This window comes from Sitophilus oryzae, unplaced genomic scaffold (genome assembly GCF_002938485.1).
Source record: "Sitophilus oryzae breed Bouriz unplaced genomic scaffold, Soryzae_2.0 scaffold_111_pilon_pilon, whole genome shotgun sequence".
NCBI lineage: Eukaryota > Metazoa > Arthropoda > Insecta > Coleoptera > Curculionidae > Sitophilus > Sitophilus oryzae.
Window position 1 is genome coordinate 5,907,864 of NW_022145749.1, and position 22,515 is coordinate 5,930,378.

At 31.6% G+C, this 22,515-nt stretch overlaps 1 protein-coding gene across 3 annotated transcripts in view; it reads left to right on the forward strand.

The window, feature by feature from the left end:
* Nucleotides 1–22,515, forward strand: part of LOC115884779 (TNF receptor-associated factor 4) — a 199,008-nt gene that overhangs the window by 129,007 nt on the left and 47,486 nt on the right. The window contains exon 1 of one of the 3 annotated variants that reach the window (XM_030903458.1): nt 17,187–17,549. The exons of the other annotated variants lie outside the window; for them this stretch is intronic. Coding sequence (XP_030759318.1) covers nt 17,331–17,549 — 219 coding nt within the window. The 5' untranslated portion in view covers nt 17,187–17,330. Of the gene's footprint in view, nt 1–17,186; nt 17,550–22,515 lie in introns of those variants that run through there. 3 annotated transcript variants of the gene reach the window in all.

Consider the following 22,515-nt stretch of genomic DNA (forward strand, 5'->3'; position numbering starts at 1 on the left):
AAACAATTGAATACGTCAATAAATCCTAATTTATGTCATATACCTACTAACATACAAATCTGTTTTTTTATCTGAAAAATAAAAAAGTTATAGGGTTGAGCCACTTTTGAGACGACCCGGTATATTAAAAAATATTGTTTCATAATGTAATATCATTTTAAAATTCTTGTACGTTACTTTAGATTCTGAAGATAATTTTAGAATAAACCGGAATATATTTTTAATAAAAACAGTATTAATTATTAACAGGGTTATAATTATGATTTTGTTACAATGTAAGTAAGTAAATAATGTAATGTAAAAGAAAAAATTCAGATTTTACATTTTACTAAAATATTATCTAAATAAGTGCCTTTCTACAACAACGCCACTGACTGCCAATGGGTAAATTGAGAGTTGCCTACCGGTCAAAAAGTCGTTTCAAGACTTAAATGGATTATTTAAGTCAAATTTCTTGCAAATTTGGCACTGGCGAACCATATTTTATAGTTTTTGAACAGAAAAAGTCAATAAAATAAACACTTAAGGACTACAAGCTAAGAAAATGCGTTAATACAGCCGGGGAGATAGCGGCAACAAAGCTTTACCGCACACGTGCGACACGTACTACAAGGTAATAAATGAATGAATAGGCTCCCTCGCCTCTAATCGGTGTTGTCATATTGTAAAGAACTTATCCTTATTAAACAGTATCCGACTTATAATTTAGTAGTATAAGGACTATTTAATACATCTATGGAATATTAAAACCTACTTTATTAAACTGTAGTATTAATATCTCAATATATGTGTATAACAAGAAAAAAAATATTGATAATATTAAAGACGTGACAACATAGGCTGGATGAGGAAGGCTCGGTCGACTGTACCCAGAAGTAAACATGTGTACAAAAAAGGTTGTTTGTCCGCGTTGAGATGTAAATAGTGTAGTCTATATTTTATTTTAAGTCTATGTTTGGGACAGTTTCCATAGTGATTTACTTATCCACGTGAGTATATATGATCTAGGCTTTAAATTTTATTTACCGCTGTAGTGAAAATGAATTCACGGTTTAGTTGTTGTCCGAAAATGTTAAATTTTATAGTTAATAAAATTCTTATAGTTATTTGGTTCATCCTAAGTCATTCGTTTCATTCTAAGTCATTCAGGAAATAATCCAGCCGTATATCACTCAACCTATAAATTTAATTGATTAAACTACCCAAATAATTTTTTGCATGATTTTGCTTTTTAGAAAATAGTTTCATGCACAATAATTTTAGAATAAAAACCAATTTTATATAAAAATAAAAACAAAATTTTATTAAATTATTGTGCATTCAACTATTTTCCAAGCAAAATTACGCGCAAAATATATTTGAATAGTTTAATCGATTAAATTTATAGGTCTCGTGATATAATATATGAATAATGGTTACTTTTAAAACAAGTTACTCTTTTATTTTAAATGGAACACCCAGTATATTATTCCGATATTTAATGAAGATTTTCCTAGATATTTTCATGGTGTGTGATATGCTTTAGAAAAGAGTAAGAAAATGCAATATTTTCTCCGAGAGATTTCTAAACATTTTTTATTTATTATTTCATTGTAGTTCTCCTTATCCAATTCCAATTATCTCAAATTGTGTTTGATATTCTCTCTTTACATAAGGGATTATAGATAGAGTATCATAAACTTTACAATGGCCATAAACTATCTGATTTTTACAAACAACTCAATGCTGTGCCGCTACTATAACAACTCGACCTAAAAAGATGAAAAAAGGGGATGACCACCTCGAAGCCTCTTCTGTTCGGCCGAAACTACAGGGGGCAACACTTAATAAGAACACTTGCAAAAATTGCCTAAACGTGCCGACTTATGACTCAGAATTTTCTGATTCTAAGAAATTGTCATAGTTTACGGATTCCTGGAAATAATCTTCTAAAATAATTATATTAAAAATTAATATAGTAATAAGTTGGTTTGGTTTATATTCAAAATTAAAATAGTAATAAGTTGGTTAGAAACTTATGTGAATTACATAAAAGCCATACTATACTAATTAAGCCAGATACACTCATTGACGCGAAAAACGGTTACCTTATAATTTAAATGTATTTTAAAGATTTATATATTGTGTTCTAGGGGCCGATTTTCATGATCTTTTAGCAATTTGTAGCAAAATTATTTTACTTTTTAGTATCGTGTTTGAAATGAAAAATAAAAGTACTCATCTGTCAATTATACAAGGGAACACAAAATGTTGATATTTTGGGGAACGTTTGGAACACCCTGTGGAATATGTTAAGAAAGCAAGGAATTTCAAAATTATTTTATCACCTAAAAATAGGTGCATCTTCTCGATTTTTTGGTTCATCTCAATAGCTTTATTTTTATTGGAGATATGCGAGGAGACATGTATTCGCTTTTGAATAAGACTATTCATTTATATACAGGGTGGTCCGAATTGTATTCCGGAAATTTCGGCAGCATATTCTGCAGATAAAAATAGGTAAAAAAGTTCGCATAAATGTATGTCCTAAAATGCTTAGTTTCGGAGATACAGGGTGTAGAAATTTCATTTTTATTTCGATTTTTTCCAAATAATTTCTGAAGTAACGTCAATATTTAGATGAAAATTGATGTCTGGGAGTTTTTTGACATGAGAAATTTGATTTTGATGTCAATATGACTCCTACTGGTAGAGGGCGCCACCTACGTGTGTTTTAACTGTTTTGAAGCGTAATAACTTTTTGTCCGTACCTGTATAAAACTACCAAGGAAAAAAATATACATATCTGTGATTTTTTACGTAAAAAATATCTCTTTGTAAAAATCGCTACGAGCAACCGTTCTCAAGATATTTAGAATGGAAATAGTCAATACTTGCCATTATTAACGAAAAATAAACACGTTGAGTAGATAGTTATTTCACTGAAATAATAAAAATTTGGGAAATTTTTATTTTTTTATATTAATCATATTTTTTCTGCAAAAAAATGATGATAAAATAGTTTTTGTTGAACTTTTGGTACAAAAACATTTCAGATTTATGATCTCAGTCTAAGAACTATTTAGTCAATATGTTTAATTTATGTCAGTGATGGCAGGTATTCATAATTTTCCCAGTATTCCAAAATAAGTTACTTAAAGCTTAGAACATTCAATTATTATTTTTGTTTGTGTCATAAACCTTTACAATTATTTTTAGTTTGTCCTTTCAAACTAAATATTAGTTCAAAAAGTAGGTATAAAATGTTTTATAACCGATTTTATTACCACATTTTCTCAGTTGATGACATCTTATAAGCCGATAAAAATATCACTTATCCCAAGTTTATAGTTTTATTGTGAATAGATATGGAGGATTCCGTCTTGACACAATAACTTTAATTTAAATGGTGTTATTTACAAGGGACATACTGCATCAATAGGATTAAACATATTTCCACAAACTCGTTACCTACTATATAAAGCGTTTTAAAGAAAATTCTTCGAACCAGGTAAAAAATTGAATTTATAATCCTGAATACACAATCCCTTTCTTAATGTTATCGCAGCTGATCAATTTATTTTAGTTGATATACTATGTAAATGAATTAAAATCAACATAAATATCATTGTCTCTTGATGTACACATTGGACATTGGGTACATTTTTAATATAATTCTTTAAAAAATATTGAAATTTGATTTGCTACTATATGAGGTTCATTCTTTATTGTAGAACGTAGAACTTTATAGGGAAATATAATTCTCTGTGGTAGAACTTTGTGATTGACTTTGAATAGCTGATTTAACTGGCTAGAATCTATTGCAATTGTCTGATAATATGATGTTAAAATTTTGGTCCATTTATTTTTATATACACTACTATAAAAGTTTCATTATACTGTGAGTTTTGATTTTCACAGTTAAAAGAATTATAACAAATTGTCATTATATATTACAAAATGTCTTTAGAGTCTGTTCAAAGACTCACGGGAAATTACGGCAGAAGACATCCCGACAATGATAGATTTTTTTTAAATCGCCCTTGGGCGATTTAGTATAGCAATCTAGTAAGATTTCACAAATAAACTATTTGTTTTTGACTTAATTTGCTACGGTTAGTTTAGGTTAGGTTGTAGTAGGTTAGGTTTGTAAATACAAAATACTAATCCTATGATAGTACTTTTGGTTCTGTCAGTTCTGTTGGAGCACTATGTTAGAGTGTACTGGGCGACTTGAGTGTACTCCTTCGACGTTGTGCGATGCCTAGTCGCCCTTGATTTCGTTCATTCCAGGCTCCGTCACGCAGATCCCTTGAGCTCATCGCCTTCTTGACACCCTCCATCCAGTTTGTCCTTGGTCTTCCCCGTTTCCTTCTCTTTTGTGGAAGCCAGTTTAGTACCTTCTCAGGCAGTCGAGTGTTGTCCATCCTTCTCACATGTCCATACCACTTCAGTTGGGCACTCTCTATTTTCTCTGCTATATTTTTTTGTCTACCCATTTTGTCCCTGATTGTCTCGTTTCGTACTCTATCCAGCTTTGATGTTCGTGCTGATCTCCTTATCGCGTCTATTTCGACCGCCAATAATTTTCTTTTGTTATTTTAAATAACAGACTGCTCTTGATTATCGCATCATAGATTGTAAGTTTTCTGTCTTTATCTCTTTCGTTACTCCAGAGTATATTATTCAGATATTTTATTGCATTTATTGCCTTGACTATTCTCGAGCTTATTTCGTTGTCGTCTTTCCCGGATTTATCGAAAGTAACGCCTAGATATTTGTATTCGTTACATGTTTGTATGTATTTATTAACCAGTTTTATTGCTGTTTGATCCGATCCAATCCAGAGATATTTAGTTTTTGTGATATTCATCTCCAGTCCCGAAACTTGGTATAACACTTTTCACTACACTAATTCAAATGGTTTTGTTCTTTTCAGTCTTCTAATTAAGCGATCACTATCCAGGAGCTTGTAGGCCTCGATGTTGATGTGCTGATGGAGCCTCTCTTCATGTCTTAAGGCATATTTCCTGATAACGTTATCAACATCATCCATTTCTAAGTCCTTATGTAGATTGCCATTGCGGATATACCACGGTGCGTCAACAAAACTTCTTAGTACCTTGTTTTGGAATCATTGGAAAATATTTCGGTTACTTTGTTTGGTCTTTGTATATGAATTTTTAAAGTAGCTCAACCTAAGACGTTTATGGATGTAAAGCACCAGATGGCGGGGCGTATTTCACGGTCTTTTACTACAGAAAAATATTTTTTGTTACTCTGAATTTTGAAGCGACCAATAAAAACAGAGAAAATAAAAATCGATAATTTTCGGACTATGCCAATTGGTTACTAATCGCCCAGATACTTTTTGTCTATTAAATATGCTATAAAACCTGGTAATTATACAATTCGACCATTATAAATACCCGACAAATTCCGCAAGGCCGACGAGGCCGATGCTTTTCACTGATAAGAAAAAAAAATGTTTGTTTAGATAATTTTCGAGATATTTTTTCTTTCTGAATGCACATTTTTAAAGTATTCTTTGTCCGCTTGATCTATTATACTGGTCACACGTATCGAAGTTCTGTTTCTTCTAGTTTTAAAAAATGTTCTTATTTCTTTGTAGTTGTAGTGGTTGTAGTGTAAAATTAGATTAATTTTATTAAGTATAATTATAATGTTTAGTGTAGAATACCAGAAATAGTTTAGTAGTGTTTTTATAGTTTATTTATTTTGTAGTTATAAGTAGTAGGTGAAGGGATAATTTGGTTATTTTTTCTTTTTGTTTGATTAATTAGTAAGTTTGATAATTTTTTCAGTGTAGAATACAAGAAGTAATTGTGTAGTGTTTTTATAAGAGATTATATTAGTTTATTTTGTAGATGAGTAATAGGTGAAGGTATTTGGGTATTTTTTCTTTTTGTTTTTCTTCTAATTGTAGTAATTCTACTAAGTATTGTGATAGATACGCTATACCGACCTGGTCATTTGATTACTGTGTATAGGATTTTAACGTGTAAGACAGAGAATAATATAAATGACCGGTTGACAGACAGAGAGACAGCATCAAAAGGGGCCGGCGAGAAGCCGGTGCGACCGATACAGTGTTGCCGGTTTTTACGGGTGTGGGCAAGGTAAAGCATAAGCATGGTGGGAGAACGCATTGAGAGGGGCGGTGCTTTATGTTAAGGTTCGTATTCACTATCCGAAAGAACAAAGGAATGAAATTCGGTATATTTGGACAGCAAACCGAATGCATGCGGCCGTTCGCCATTCGGTTCGCTCCATCATCCGTTTTCAGTCGGTATATCAGAGACGTTCGCAAACGAATGAAAATTATAGAACCGCGCGGACAAGACTGGACGTTCGCTCGTTGGATAGTAGCATTCGTTCACACTTTTTTGTTAGTAGCACACAAGGCACAATTAATTGGCCACCACGTTCTCCTGATTTGTCGCCCAATGACTTCTTTCTGTGGGGATATGTAAAAAACTCCATTTATGGCCATAACCATGAACGACCCATGAATATTGACGAGCTGCGATTAAAAATCGTTCAGTCGTTAGAAAATATCCCCGCTGTTATGTTAGCTAAAGTTAGGTCAGAGTTTTATAACCGTCTTGACTATTGCGAAGCACAACAGGGAGGTATTTTTGAACCTTTGATTTAATTTTTTATAATTATTTTGCTAATTGTCCTTTTTTAAAGTTGATTTTTAGTCATTTTTTTAATGCTTGTTTTAACTTATGCTGAAACAGCAACAAAAACATGAGCAGTATAGATACCACCCGACGTTTAATTATTTTTATTGTTAAAAGATTAAACGTCTCGAGATGTATGGATAACCTTCAAAATCGTAAATATATTGTAGAACGATGTACACCCAACCCCTTTCAAAATCCGACTGATTTGATTTCTGTCTACCGTTCTAGGACTTCGATACTGTCAGTGTTGCCAGATGAAGTTTTGAAAATTTCCTGAAGCCTGGTTGGCACGGTCAATCAACCAACAAAAATATTCTTTTAAAATATTTATCTGATGATACTTTTAGAAATGCCAAGTTTGAGAAAACAAATTAAATACACACACTAAATTGTGTCCAAAAATATGCTTTCTAAAAAGGTATTTCCTGGATAGAAACCTTAATGTTAGGGAATATTTCCTAGACCTGGCATCTATGGCCATATTCTCTCCCACCACTTGATTTGTCTCACCCCGCCTCTCGAAATGTGGAAGCCATGCATATCTCTTCGCACGTGTCGCCTCCAAACCAAACCAAACTCTTGAGTCATAGGCGTACTAATATTTTATTTTCATTTAGATTTAGTATTACAGCCAATTTTAGTTTAAAAGTTTTGCTTATGAATTCTGTAAAATTTAATTTATTAGAATTTTAATAATAATCTTTTATGACAGCTGACAATGTTTAAGATGCAAACAGTGGAACAACGCCTTCACCACGCTGCTTCTTAAGCCCCATACATACTCAATATAAAAAAATCATCGACATGATCAAAAAGTTTTATGATCAAGCGGGTTTTGTATCATAAATAAAAACAGATAAACAATTTTATGTAAAACGACCTTTAAAATTAACATTATAAACATTATGTAACTGTTAAGTGGCATCGTTTTATGATTCTAATTGTGCTACACTTTAAGGGGTGTGAAATAAATTACTTATTTATAATAATACTGAATTTATGCGGGGTGGTATAACTAGTGTTATAACGGTTGTAGCTATAGTATTACGGGCAACCAACGGTCCAGCTACGTCGAAACACCGGTTCCCATTAGAACACCGAAGTTAAGCGACGTAAGGCGATACTAGTGGATAGACGGGTGACCAGTTCGAAACTCTAATAAAGGCAAAAGTGTAAAATATTTTGACAAACACTGCTCATTCACGCCGGTTCAAGGCCGGATGAGATCGGATATCTCGTGAGTAATGCTGGATTCAGAGTTCCGTAGCCGTAAGACGTAAGCCGTATCGTTAAGACGTAAGGGATATCGACCTTCACAATCATATGATTGCGTTCATAGATCTCCGTATGCCGTAAGCCGTATGCCGTAAGACGTAAGAAATGAACCAATTTTAATTCTTACGTTACGTCTTATCGAATCGGGTGTTGTCGGCTAGGTTCGGTGGTACTCGGTAGCCATTTCTACAACTTTTATAATATATTTCACAGATATTTCACTTCGGCAACGAAAATATAATTGTCCGTGTCCATTTTAGTTCAATTAAATTATTAATAACAAAATAAATAAGGAGTATTATAGTTTTATTCACAACATTCACAACCCAAACAACAACATAACCTATTAAAAACGGTAATGCGCACGCTTACGATGAAGTTATCGTTACGTCTTACGGCAACTATGAATGGCTTTCCTTGCGTCTTAAGTCTTACGGCTAACGATACGGCTTACGTCTTACGGCTACGGAACTCTGAATCCAGCATAAGAGTCGATTTAGACACTTGCTCGGTCATTGACCGAGGACCGCTGTTCGGATTCCGCGTAAACAAAGTAGGCCCCGTCCAAATTAGCCCTGGCAGCAAAAAGGAGATGTCAACTTCAAATCTTTTACTTTACTTTATAGTATTACATTATAACATTATCATGTCATAATATTATGAAATAATATTTCCTACTACCAATTTTTTTAATATTGGTACAGCAAACTTATCAGTATAAAGTTTTACTTATCTTTATCCTTTTTATTGCTATTTATAATTCTGAATACGAGGATAAGAAATTTTAGTTTTCAGTACGCCTATGACCGAAAGCGAACGTCTACCTCCCGCTTCATCAGCGGCCATAATTGGATGGAATCAGGGATGAGTAAATATAAAGGACCATAAAATTAATAAATTTTGCTGGTCTGCTGCAACACGTAAGAAATATTTATTGATGGATCAGTATGACAGAGAAGTAATAAAAAGGCCGTTTTTATGAATAACAAAATGGTATTATATCAATAGATTAATTTATCAGCTATCCGCAGAAAATTGACAATAATAATAAAAACATGACACATGGCAATTAATATAATTCCAAATTAAAAATGGATAAGAGTTTTCATTCATAATAGTAATACAGATATATTTCAAAGAACTTTACTTAAAATTAAGTTTTTTAATTTTGTACTAGTTTATAGCACTTGGTGGTATAACTTGACAAAATAATATCAATCATTAAATAAAGCATAAACGAACCAATAAATAAACAAAAAGGTTAATTTATTTAATAAAACGTACAACGTACGGCTTTATATGCCGATTGTGTGTATGAAGAATAAAGTCAACGTTTGTTCAGTACAATACGATATACTGAAAGAGAAAAGACTATAAAATACGGGAGAAAAATGAGAAGTTTATTACCTATCCACTTAATCCGGATCGGTCGACAATAGAATTTGTGATGTTTACAACATTATGTAATTAATTGATTATCGGTCCTATTATGTAACTGAGGATGTACGTAACTAAGTAATAGAGCATATTTTTTGGTTAGTTTATTTAATGAAGCGTACACACGGCTTTGGTTGCTGATTCTCGTGTATCAACGTGTTCAGTACAATACGATATATTGAGAGAGATGCTGATGCACTATTACGTAGACACGTACATCCTTAGTTGCATAATAAGACAGATAATCTATTAATTCCAAAACGTACTAAAAGCGCAAATTCTGTTGTTGAACAATGTAATCAGTATGATTACAAATTAAATAATTATGGAGGTGCATATGAAACATTAAACGATTCATCATTGTGTTAAGTTATACCACGTAATTTAACAAAAAGATCAATCATTTAATGTCTCACTTCACACTGGCTCACTCCATTATTATTTAATACTGATTAGAATGGTCGACAATAGAATTTGCACCATTTACTACGTAATACAGCATATTTTTGGTTAGTTTATTTAATGATATAACCGATAATGTACACACGGCTTTGGGTGCCGATTGTCGTGCACAGAGTCTATAGACTCTGTGATTGTATAAATGAACAAAGAGAAAAGAGCAAGAATTTTCCCAAGCGTATGAAGTTGAGCTCCGGATTAAGTGGATAGGTAATAATTTTCTCTCCCCGACTTACAAGATTGCCATAGCGATTCACTTGTAGACATGTAGGTAAATGATGACTAAAATAAACGACCCAAGATTTTCTCTTGCCGACCAGTATATTATCGTAGTCTTAAAGAAATTAGAATAAAATAAACTATGTTAAAAATGTATACTACTGAAATGAAGATAATATATTTAAGCTAAATGTAATCTATTACAGTTGTAGTAAAATGAGTAACTAATTGTTGAAAATCCAGATCCAACCCTAGATGCCACATTTTTTTGAAACGTCTACTTATGCGGTTTGAAATTTTGATGCAAAATCTGGCAATACCGCTCAGAAGAAATGTTCCCACCCATACCCACCCAACTTTTTTCTCTTTTTAATACATTTGATTTGCCATTAAGCTGCCTACATCACTGTCTTACACGTTAAAATCCTATACACAGAGTTGACCTGTCCCGATGTGTATATTCCTTCAACTTCGCTGAAAAGTGCGTTAGCATATAATTTTGGTTTTCTGGTAGTAGAATATACGAAAAAAAAATCTGATCAAATTTATTTTAAATTAAAATAATCAAGTCTTATTAATCAAATTAATCTAGTCAAATAATAATAGTTAGTTTCTAAATACTATACAGTGTGAGTTTCCTACGATGTTCTCTGTGGGTATCTCGGAAACTACTGGAGATAGAGAGTCGGTTAAATGGGTAAAGAATTGCAGTTTTGTGGAGTCATAAATATGCGCCTTTCGGATTTTTCGGAGAAGTTCAAGGCTTACTAGATATTTCGAAAAAAACAAATTTTGGGTATTTTAAAACTTGTCTCTAATTCCATTATAATCTACCGTATGATCGAATAAAAAGGGCGTCAACGATGGCTATGAAATGAAGATCGCTGTCATTTTATATGTAAAATTATATGGGAAATATCATCGATCGTCATTTCATAGCCATCGCTGACGCCGTTTTTATTCGATCATACGGTATTTTAGACAAAAAGTTTTCAGATAAAAGTTGTAGATAATCACATACCTAATGAGTTTGTGTTTCCTGTTTTTTTTTTCTAAAGCCTGTCATTTTTGACATATGACACAAACATTATGTTTTTTTTAAATGGTTGTTTATTATATATAGTTGGCCATGACTTCATAAAAAGTGCCATTTTTTTAAGCTTTTCAGCGATATAGGTATAATATGTTTTTTTCGAAAAATTACAAGTTATAGCCAATTCTTTTCTTTCTTGGCTAATTTCCATACCAATAATGCCATGCCAATTAGTTGGCATCAAAAATGTAAAAAGTTTTATGTTTTCAAAAAAAATATCGTAAAATTCGTAAAACACTCAATTTAGAATAAAATAATCTAAGAATGAAATGATTCTTTCATAAACCTGCATTAAATCAAATTAAAATAGGTATGCAACTTTTTTTTAAATATTAATCAACAGCAATTAGCATTATCATAAATTAATATAAATAATGTACCAACATATCGAAATAATAATTTCTTTGTTAATACGGTTTAGAATTCTAAACCGTATTAAATAACAGGCAAAAATAATCCACAATTTACAATAAAATAAAAGTTTCTTTTAAATTTCTTAATCAGCTGATCACTATTAAAGTTCGCAGAAACGCGGGCTATATTATTACATTACTCTGAGGAAAATAACGAAAATAATCGATATTTTTGACTCCGCCCCGAAAGGTTCACGATTTGTCCTCCAGTTGGCAGCACATTTTGTCTAGTCGGTTGACCAACTTTAAGAATATATAAACAAGGGTTTGGTACATCACCAAAGTTGAATACCATAAGTCCATATTGGCTTCAGGACTTGTTGATAAGGCAAAAATTTATTATATATTGACAGGGTTGAATATCGCCCTAATGAAAGCAAATAAAACTACAACAACAGACAAAACTGGCATGTATCCTTTCTTTGAACAGACTGTACCTATGTGGCAGGTTTATTTCTTGAAAAAAAGCCTGGCCACTAAAAGAGACTTCTAAAAAATAATAACTTCTTTTTTTTTAAATATCACTGCGTAGAATTCAAACGTAAACTAGCTTATCAGTGTTTTTTTACTCGTAAAACAAATTTAGCTAACTGACAAAAAAATGCTTTACGTTTCAGGAAAACCGGTGGGCAGAGAACGTAAAAGGTTTTTAATAGAAGTCGCTGCTAAAAAACTAAATTGCGATGGGTAATTGAATTTTGAAATTTTAATCATATTTTTTATATTTTTGCTTTTACTGATGGGTGGACCTATACATAATATGTTGGTTTCTATGGTGTAGAGATCAAAATTATATCGTTAACAGATTTAGGTGTGCACGAAGTACAGTGCAGTCACTTCCTCGAGACAAATTCGTATGCTGGATGTCCAGAAACCTTTGTATGAGAACTTCGAATCCAGACGATCAATTTATTGTAAGTTTATCGCTAAGAAACCGCGGCGCCGTTTGCAAGCTTTTCAAATTTATGATGAATTACACCTAAGGAACGTACATATGTAAGTCTGCAAGAAGAAGATCAAACGAAGCAAATTTTATGCCCAGAAGGCCTGCTTCGGGACCACAACTTACTACATCTGTTAATTAGGGCCAAAAAAATACGAAAACATGTTAGTGTTTTCTTCAAAAGCGAATATTTCCAACAAAAATAAAGCTATTGAAATGAACCAAAACATCCACTAGCGAGGAAGAATGTACCTAGATGATAAAATTATTTTTAAATTTCTTACTGTCTTAACATATTCCACAGAGTGTTTTAAACATTTACCAAAATATCTGCATTTTGTTTTCCCTCGTATAATTGACAGATTGGAACTTTTATTTTTAATTTAGAAAGAAATACTAAAAGTCAAATAACTTCGCTACATATTGCTTGAAAAATCATCAAAATCGGTCCACTAGAACAAAATAAATTAAACTTTAAAATATATCAAAATTTTAAGGTGTCCGATTTTCGTACCAGTAGTGAGTGATGCTAGAGTAAAAAATGCTAGAAATGATTGCATTTTTTTCTTTTTTCCATAGCAACTGTTAAAATTGCCTTATATCTATCAAAAATAGTAGATAAAATAGTACTTTAACCGCAAGGGTAGATTAAATGATTCTTTAACAGCGAGGATAGGTAGTAACTTTATTTCTTCTGGCATGTTTTTTAATTGCTTCCATTTTTGAAAATTTTTCTATTCCTTTTCATTAGTTATTCGGGATTTAAATGGAAGTAGTTTGGATATGGCGTTTGTTGCCTCAACCTGAATATCTGTTGGTAATTTACTTATTTCGTTCTGAGCCATTTCTGGTTCTAATTCAATCAGCAATCGACACGAAAGATAATTAAAAAATATTGACTCAAAACTGACAACTAAAGACAACTTTATTTATTTGTCAAATTACATAGAAACCAGCGCCAACCCAGCACAATATGTTTTCTACTCGTAATAAATTCCTTGAAATAATAATTTCTGAATATTTTTTAAAACGTAACTCGCTATGGAAAAAAATATTGTTTTATACACGACAACACGACGATAAAATTGCATTATCGTCTCCCGAAATTAATTCATTCGCGATTTCATAGCTGAATTGTATAAAAAATAACTAATATTTTTAAATCTATTTATTCTCTGCCTTGCAAGTTTCAACATTCTATTTCCTCTGAATACATTACGCCACTATTTATATTATTTAACCAAACCATCAAACAATGCTTCTTTGTGTAAGCGAGACTTCCTTTCCTTAACTAAAATTCGTTCTTTTAATATCCTCTTCGACTTTCTACTGGCGCATTGCAAATTGCTTCGATAATCTGTACGTCCATATTGTATATAGGATTGGTAAAAAATCGACGATAGAAGAACAGTAAGAGGAAGAAACAAAAAAGACGAATAAGGTCGTTAGAAAATAATTGTTCGGATGATTTCTGTTTCAGTCGCGTTACCACTCCCTTGAGCAAGAACTACTCTTCGCTACGAGTACCAGTACATCCTTTGTTCTACGATGTTGCCACATTTTTTAGTGAAACAGTGTCACAGATAAAGTTCGCATAAAGCCTTGTTCACGTAGACGCGATTTTGCGAAACTGCTCTCATTGGTCCAATTTGACTGATCATGGCGGCGCTGTCAGAAATTTTAAGATTTAGGCGATTCGCAAGATTTAAAATTTGGGGGGCGGGAAAGTTAAAGTGTTTTCAACTTTTTGCGAATATTCGCGCGATTTTAAGGTTCGCGTTTGCGCTGAATGGTGTTGTGATCCGGTTATCGATTATTTTGACATGATTTTGACGACGACGACGCTGCCGCAAAGTAACTGAAAGCATTTCTCCAGGTGAAATGGGTTCTCGTGCATAATATGTTTTTGAAATTATATGGTGACAATTTTTTTACCAAATCAAACTCCTGTGCAGACAATCTGTGAAAATTCCTAAATTTTTTCTCATCTTTTGTCCTCATTTCTTGAATTAAATTGCGATAAGCACCCTTGTTGTTTACGAAATTTAAATATTTCACCTGTCCCCAAATGACCTATAAACCGTCTCTCTTCTACGTTTTAACAATAAGTAAATGGCAATTTTGCGCCTTCTGTTCCAATCCCACAATCGTAATCGATATTCATAATCAATAAACAAATTTAAACTCATATTGTATGCTATAAAATATAAAATAAAGATGGTAAACACGAATAAATATGTATAAAACAAATTAAGTTATCTCAGGTTATGATTTTTTTGGTAACTTTCAGTGGAGCAAAAATGAAATGTCCCTAAAAATTCGCGACTGTATGAAATAGGTCCAAATTTTGCGAATATTTTTTGGCGGATCGCTTTTCTCAATTCGCGATTCGCGTCTATATGAAACAAGTTTAATGGGGTATTTTTTTATATATTGCTGAGGTGAAATCTGACTTCGATAGTTTTGGTTTAACTATAAAGGCAGAAAAATTGACCTGTTGCTCTCGGGTATTTGTAAAATTTGACATTTAACGAAATAAATGACTAAAATGGCCGAATTTCATTTCAATTTTTTTTATTTTATAATTTTACAAGCATGCCAATTTTAAGCTAAGTAAAAATTATTTTCGTCATTTTTAGCCGTATCTCGTAATAGATGTAAAATTTACTGATGGAAGTCACTCCAATATTCACATGGTGTTTCAAAAAACATATATGAATGTGCCATCTCTCGTAGGGAGATTCCTCGAGTAAAAATAAGGTTCATATTTTATATCAGCATAGATCCGATTCAGCTTATAACTTATACTGAATCTAAAAATTAATGATGGTATAGTTAATGATAATTTTTTTTTTCTTAGACTTAGTTTTAGAGGTTTACTATGTCTAACTTTTTAGGGGCAACAAATATTAGTTTAATTCCTCGGGCTCATTTTATATTTTTAAACCAAATATAGTCTTCTTAGGCATTAAATAGGAAAACTTAAAATACTTAAAAAACATTTCAACAAGATTTCATTGAGGTACACCCAAGTCAAAATTTTGTACTTTTATTTTAATCATACAAACTTAAAATGCAATAATATACAAGGTGTCATATTTAGACATTTTTTTTAAAAATGATTTTTTGCTCAATTTTTGAGAACCACTCGATTTTTTCTGGGTTTATTTCTTGTCAATTTGATCTACTGTCTATGTTGCCATATTATCACGAAATTTAGTTTTTTAACTAATAAAATCCAAAAAATGTTTCAGAGAATTCCAAATTTTCATATTTTTTTTTCGCGAAAAAAAATTTCATGTACCAGGTGGCCAAGTAAGAATGGACGCCGGCTGTATATCAGAAACTACTTATCGTATAACTTTGGAAAAAATATTCTAATAAGTAAATCGACCAAGAGAAATCGCTGGAAATTATTTTCAAGTTTAAAAATGTCTGCTAGGGGGCGTTTCTCTGATAGCCAATTAGAAAACAGAGTTTTTCTCAAAAATATACAGGTGAACAGGTATTTTAAATGTTACTGTTGTAATCGTCGAGAAATTTGTATTTTTTTTTGATACAGAGGATTTTGCTCTATCTCATAAAATAAAGTGGTGGGGAAGGTTAAACTTGATTTTATTAAAGGATAACTCTGGTTTAGGTTAGCCCATTTAAACAAACTAGGGCTTAATGATCTCCAGTATAAATTTTGTTTCCATAATTTTTTTCGTGATAGCTAGAGGGCGCTGTTTGACACCATAACAGGTATTGCGCTTTTGCAGAAAAAAATTAAATAAGAGGCTATATTTCTCTTTGCACAGTTAAATAGAGCACAAAATTTCCAAAAAATTAGCGCAAACCGTAACTTTCTACCTTCTCTCTAACCGGAGATATTAAGAGAACAAATCATGTTAGGCTGCCGTTGAGGATTATATGGTCTAAAAATTATAGTAGTAGGCTAGGAAACAAAAACAGGTAAATTGGTTACATCAAAATATCTAAACGATTAAGTTCAGTTTTCATGCATTTTCAGGCGTTTTCTTAAAAAAATGATGTCATAAGTTTTTAAACGTGTTTTTGCATCATTATCGTCCATCCATATAATTTTTACGAATTTCTTGGTTAATTATACGTAGGTAGTTCTAAGATTAAAATGTCCAAAAGTCGGACAATCAATTATTTTATTTAAATTTCTAGGAATTGAGTGCCGCCATATTGCTTTTAACAAAAAACGGCCGAATTTCGTATCGCCGAAAACTAGGGATTTATTTCATGTAACATAATTTTGAGAACAATATTAAGTAACTAACAGAGAAACGCTCCCTAGTGAACATTTTTCGAACTTGAAAATAATTTCCAGCGATTTCTCTTGGTCGATTTACTTTTTAGATTTTTTTTCTCAAAGTTATACGATAAGTAGTTTCTGAGATACAGCCGGCGTCCATTCTTAGTTGGCCACCCGGTACGTATTTCTGGGGTCAAAATATACTACCCCTAAAAATAATTGCACTTATTTAAGACTCATCCTGTATATTGAAAATGAGCCGATTGAACGTAAACAGAAAATTCGAGAAAAATAAGATGAAGTGACAACACCGCTTGGTCGTACCGAGCAACAGCTGTTTCTGAATGGAAATCCGGGCCGGTGGTGGGAGAAAGGCCATCGAAAGGCCGACTGGTACCGAGGAATTCAAAACAGTGCAACTCGACATTCCGTGCATATCGGTACTTAACTGTAAAAAAGCGTCTAATCGTTTCACCATTCCTTATTCGGCGAACACCATTAGTGCCATTAGTATTTATCGATAGTGTTTTCTGAAAAGATGGTGCGAAGTTTAGCCCAGTGGACAAAGACTCTAAGTTTCCCTGCCAGGATTTCCCCAAATAAAAGTTCGAAGGAGAGCAATATTCATCAAATAAGCCCGACCGTAACACCAACCCCCAGTCATAATTCGTTAACAGCGCCGGTTGTTAAGAATAACGAAATCAACATGATGATGAACAATAAAAATAACTGTTCTTCTATGACGGAGGTCAACCAAGTAAGTTTTAATATATTACACCAAACGGTATCTGATTACTATATTAAGTAAAGTTTCATATGAACTGTCCTTATTACACAAAAATAAAGAAAAAATGAAAGTAACTACTAAAAACAAGAAATAAAAACATTATAAATTAAGAGAAAAAAAATCAGTCAAAATATGAATAACCAAATTTTTGAAAATTAACACAAAGCTATTTACTGAAAACAAATAAAGAACTAACAAAAATGTATAAAAAAGTAATAAAAACTGTATTACCAATCCCCAGTCATAATTCCTTAACAGCACCGGTTGTTCAGAATAAGTAAATAAGTAAATATTCATAAACTGTCCTTATAACATAAAAACAAATACAGAAAAAATTGAAGTAAATAAAGAAATTACTGGAAATAAGAAATAAAATCCGTGAAAAAAAAATCAATTAAAATAAACTTATTTCTTGAAAACAAATAAAAAACTAATAAAAATTTATAAGAAATAATGAAAACTGGGGCCGGCAAAACAGAATATAATTCACAATAGGTAGTTTTTAAATTTGCTTTACAACATAAAGAATATTAAAGAATTACAATTTTTCTCGAAATGTTTGATTCAGAGGAGATCAAAACAATTGGTTTTGATCTTAGGCATCTAAAATTAGTCAAAATCTATTAAAAAACCTTTGGTACAAGATATTTCGTAAGTCCACAAGCAAAATATTCTAAGCCCAAAAAATAATAATAATTCTTAATAATAATAATTCAACAATTAAATAATGTGTTTCCTTGTAGAGTGACAGAAAAATGAGACTAAATAAATAAATTACTGAAAATGAGAAATAAAAAAAAGTAATATACAATAATAATAAGAAGAAATAAAAAGACAGTGTAAAATTAAAAAGGAGTGAAAATATCGCTATTGTTCACTTGTTTCCTAATAACCAATAAAGAAATAATAAAAATAATGAAAACTAAAACCTGTAAAACATTAAAATTGTCTTTATTCACATTGTAGGAACTAACCACATTGTTTTTATGTTTGTTTCACCACATATTGCCACTTTTGTGAGATATTTTTCAATTAGTTTTGATCTGAGGCATGTAAAATTGACCAAAATCCATAAAAAAACTTGGGTACAACATAATTCTATTTTATAAAAGATCATTATTATGCAAATCAACACAAATAATGCAAATCTTAAAACTTGAACTTTACAAACCATATTTTTCGTCTAAAACTTCGTTTACTTTTTGTTTTCATTATAAATTATTTACATTATTTTCTTAAGTCTTTATTTCCTTGTTTTATTTTTCTTTTTCTTTCAATATTAATTTAATTATTTTGGGAGTTTAGCCATTTTGTTATAGCTAAAATATGGATAAAAAAATTGTTCTAAACAATTAAAATAAGCTTATTAAACTAGAGTTGATATTTTATAATCGAAATTCTAAATACCAATTCAAGATCACCAAATAGATATATTATTTAGGTACAAATTCCAATGTTACTGCATTTTTTATGAGTAATGGTCCTAATTTCATGCTTATTAATATTTAATTTATTTTTAATTTTCACGCTTTGTAATTAGAGAATAAAAAGTACAAAAACAATTAATATCCAGGGCACATTAACACTAATATTTAGGTTAATATTTTTTTTAATATCGTGATTATTGGATTGTGAATGACGAGTTTCTCACTGGCTGTTTTTTTTTCTTGGCGATGTTGTTTTTAATTAAACTACTTCTTGTTCTTTCTCGGTACTATCGAATCATAATTGATTAAGTGCGATGGTGTATGGGTTAATTGAATTAAATTGGTTAATAAATGGGATAGTCGGAAACTGACAATTGATTCATGCGTTGCCAATATTTTTTCGTGCAATATTGGGTCTGACCTTTCAAAAAACAATAACATTTAAAAAAGCAATTAAAGCATAATAATAGCAATGAAGTAAAATTTAAGTACCTACAGTTACTATACTAAAAAATGCAGGTACCACTTTTAACTTGTTCATTTTTTATTTTTAAATCGATTACATTATTGGAAAAACATGTAGAATATTATTTCTATTCCTTGAAATAGCTAAAATTATGTTTCACCATTTTAGGATACTTTTATGATCTATTACGACCCTGCAAAACATAAAAAAAATCCTTGTAAAATAAACACTTATTAGTTATTATTGTCATGGACACACATGTCCATGTATATCTGGCCATTATATTCGCATAATAATGAAACATTTTATTATTTGATTATCGAATTGTGTATTTTGAATCACGAGCTTCACGATGGCGTTGCTTGTTTTTTATTCCGTAGAGGAATCAGGTTTTGATTTAACTACTTTTTCCTCATCCCTTATACAAATTGAGGCGCAATTGAAAAATTGCGACAGCGGCGGCGAATGGGGTTAATTGAATAAAATTGGTTGATAAATCGAATTGTACGAAATTGTAATTCATCTAGCCAATGCATCTCGTATAAAATATGCCTTTAACATCGTAGAAGAAATAAAAATTCAACAACATAACAGTATTAAAAAAATAGAATGTGTCAGATTGAGTGTATAATTATTGATGATTGAAAATAATAATTGATTGTTTTATCATTATACTACCCAAAATTTTAAGAGAATAAAATATACAGGGTTTCGTCATCTAATATTAGACTCACCTATACAGGGTCCGGCAATAGTGCGTCGGGCATCTGTAGCTCCTAGAATAAAAAACTTAAGAATTTTGTTTAAGTGCAGACCCAAAGTATGTACCAGGATGTATTTCAGGAAAATATTTTAGCTTCTATAGAGTGGCTCAAAAAAGTGTGAGTGGACCTGGATGATTTTTTTTAAATTGAACACCCTGTATATTATTGCAATCAAACCCTAAGATATGGATAAATATATTTCGATAGTTTCAGAGATATTAATAAATAAATAAAAATATATATTTTTCAGTCCTTTTTAAAAAAATTATAAAAAATACAAGAACTGTTCTGAAATCAAAATTATGTTAGGTATTTACTTTAGATAGTCTATTCTTACTTTGCTATAAATATGGTAATCGTAAATCATACAGGATGTTCAATATTCTACGCCAAACTTTCTAAAATATAAAATAATTTTTCTTTGTTTTTTTAAAACACCCTGTATATTATTATTTTATTAGATGGAGAATTAAAAAATGAACATTTTTTGTATTTAAAGTATTATTTCATATGGCGCTTTCAGTGGTACAATACGAGAGAAAAATGATTGGGTGGCTTTGATAAAAATTTACTGTGGAAAACTCCATATGAAATATAAAACCGCAAATATCTGCGAAACCGTTAAAAATTTTGAAATACTCTAAATACAAAAAATGTTCATTTTTTAATTCTCCGTCTACTGAAAAAATAATATACAGGGCGTTCCATTTAAAAAAACGAAGAAAAATTATTTTATATTTTAGAAAATTTGGCGTAGAATTTAGGACATTCTGTATGATTTACGATTTTCATATTTATAGCAAAGTAAGTACAGACCATCTAAAGTAAATACCTAATATAGTTTTGATTTCAGAACAGTTCCTGTATTTTTAATAATTTTTTTAAGAAGGGCCGAAAAATATATATTTTTGATTTATTTTTGAATATCTCTGAAACTATCGAAATATATTTATTCATATCTTAGGGTTATGTAAAGTGATCTGAAAAGTAGCCAAAAATGCAATAATATAAGGGTGTTCCATTTAAAAAAAATTATCCAGGTCCACTCACACTTTTTGAGCCACCCTATAGAAATTAAAATATTTTCCTGAAATAGATCCTGGTACACACTTTAGGTCTGCACTTAAACAAAATTCTCAAGTTTTTATTCTATGAGCTACAGATGCCCGACGCACTATTGCCGGACCCTGTATACATTTTGTTATTAGGTAAACACGAAGGTAAACATTTACAAATAAGAATTTTTACTCAGTGTGATATACACAAATCTATAAAATGAAAATTTAAAATTGAATGACATGGACATGGTATTTTGGTCATATATATTCATGTTACACGTGAGGCTACATGATTAACCTTTTCAATATAGTCTGTGCAAAGAGGCAGGGAAGGTTTTGACAAACGACATTCAATAAATGACAGAAAACAAAATTTGCCCCTGAATTGACATGACAGACATAACTGTCACTGTCAGCGATCCTCCTTGAGAAGTTGAACAGATAAGGTTAAGGAAATAATACCGCATCATATACAGGGTGGCCCATCGAAAACGTTCGGAAGGCACAACGGCCAGGGTAATTTGTTTTCAGAAAATTCAAAAACACGTCAATTTTGTTTGTGAGGGGGACAATTTTTGCCCCAAAAAATGATTGCAAAATCTTTAGCCCTCTAAAGGGGTGTCATCCCCCAATTTTTTGCAAATGGGAAGGGGGTCAAGTGGTACCGCAATGAAAAGGGCTTTCTATTCTCTATACTTTCCCGCTTCGATTTTGAAAATCGGTCGAGCCATTGAGAAAATATGAAGGATTGAAATTTGAAAAGTTTATTTAAACATTTATCAGAGTAAATGATAAGGATAAATTCCTTCGACCAATTTGCTGTTTTTCTTATTATTTCTAGATGTTTACGGATTTTTCACTTGCCACAAGGTTGAACGATCAGGTTAGGTAGAGTGTATTTTCTTTCTGAACGGTGTAGTCAATCGGCACAACTGTCGGTACTGGGCTGAGGACAACCCCAGGGTTTTTCACGAGGTGCACACACAAAACCATCAGAAATTGAACGTGTAGGCTGATATTTTAGAAATTCTGTTGTGAGTCCTTTTTTCTTCCTGGCAATCTAGAACAATCCTGGAGACGTTGAAGCAGAACTAATATTTCAACAAGACGGTGCACCTCCACATTACTCTCAAAATGTGCGTAATTATTTAAACAATAACTTTCCCGTTCGGTGGATAGGACGAAGGGTGCAATTGAGTGGCCTCCCAGGACACATAAAAA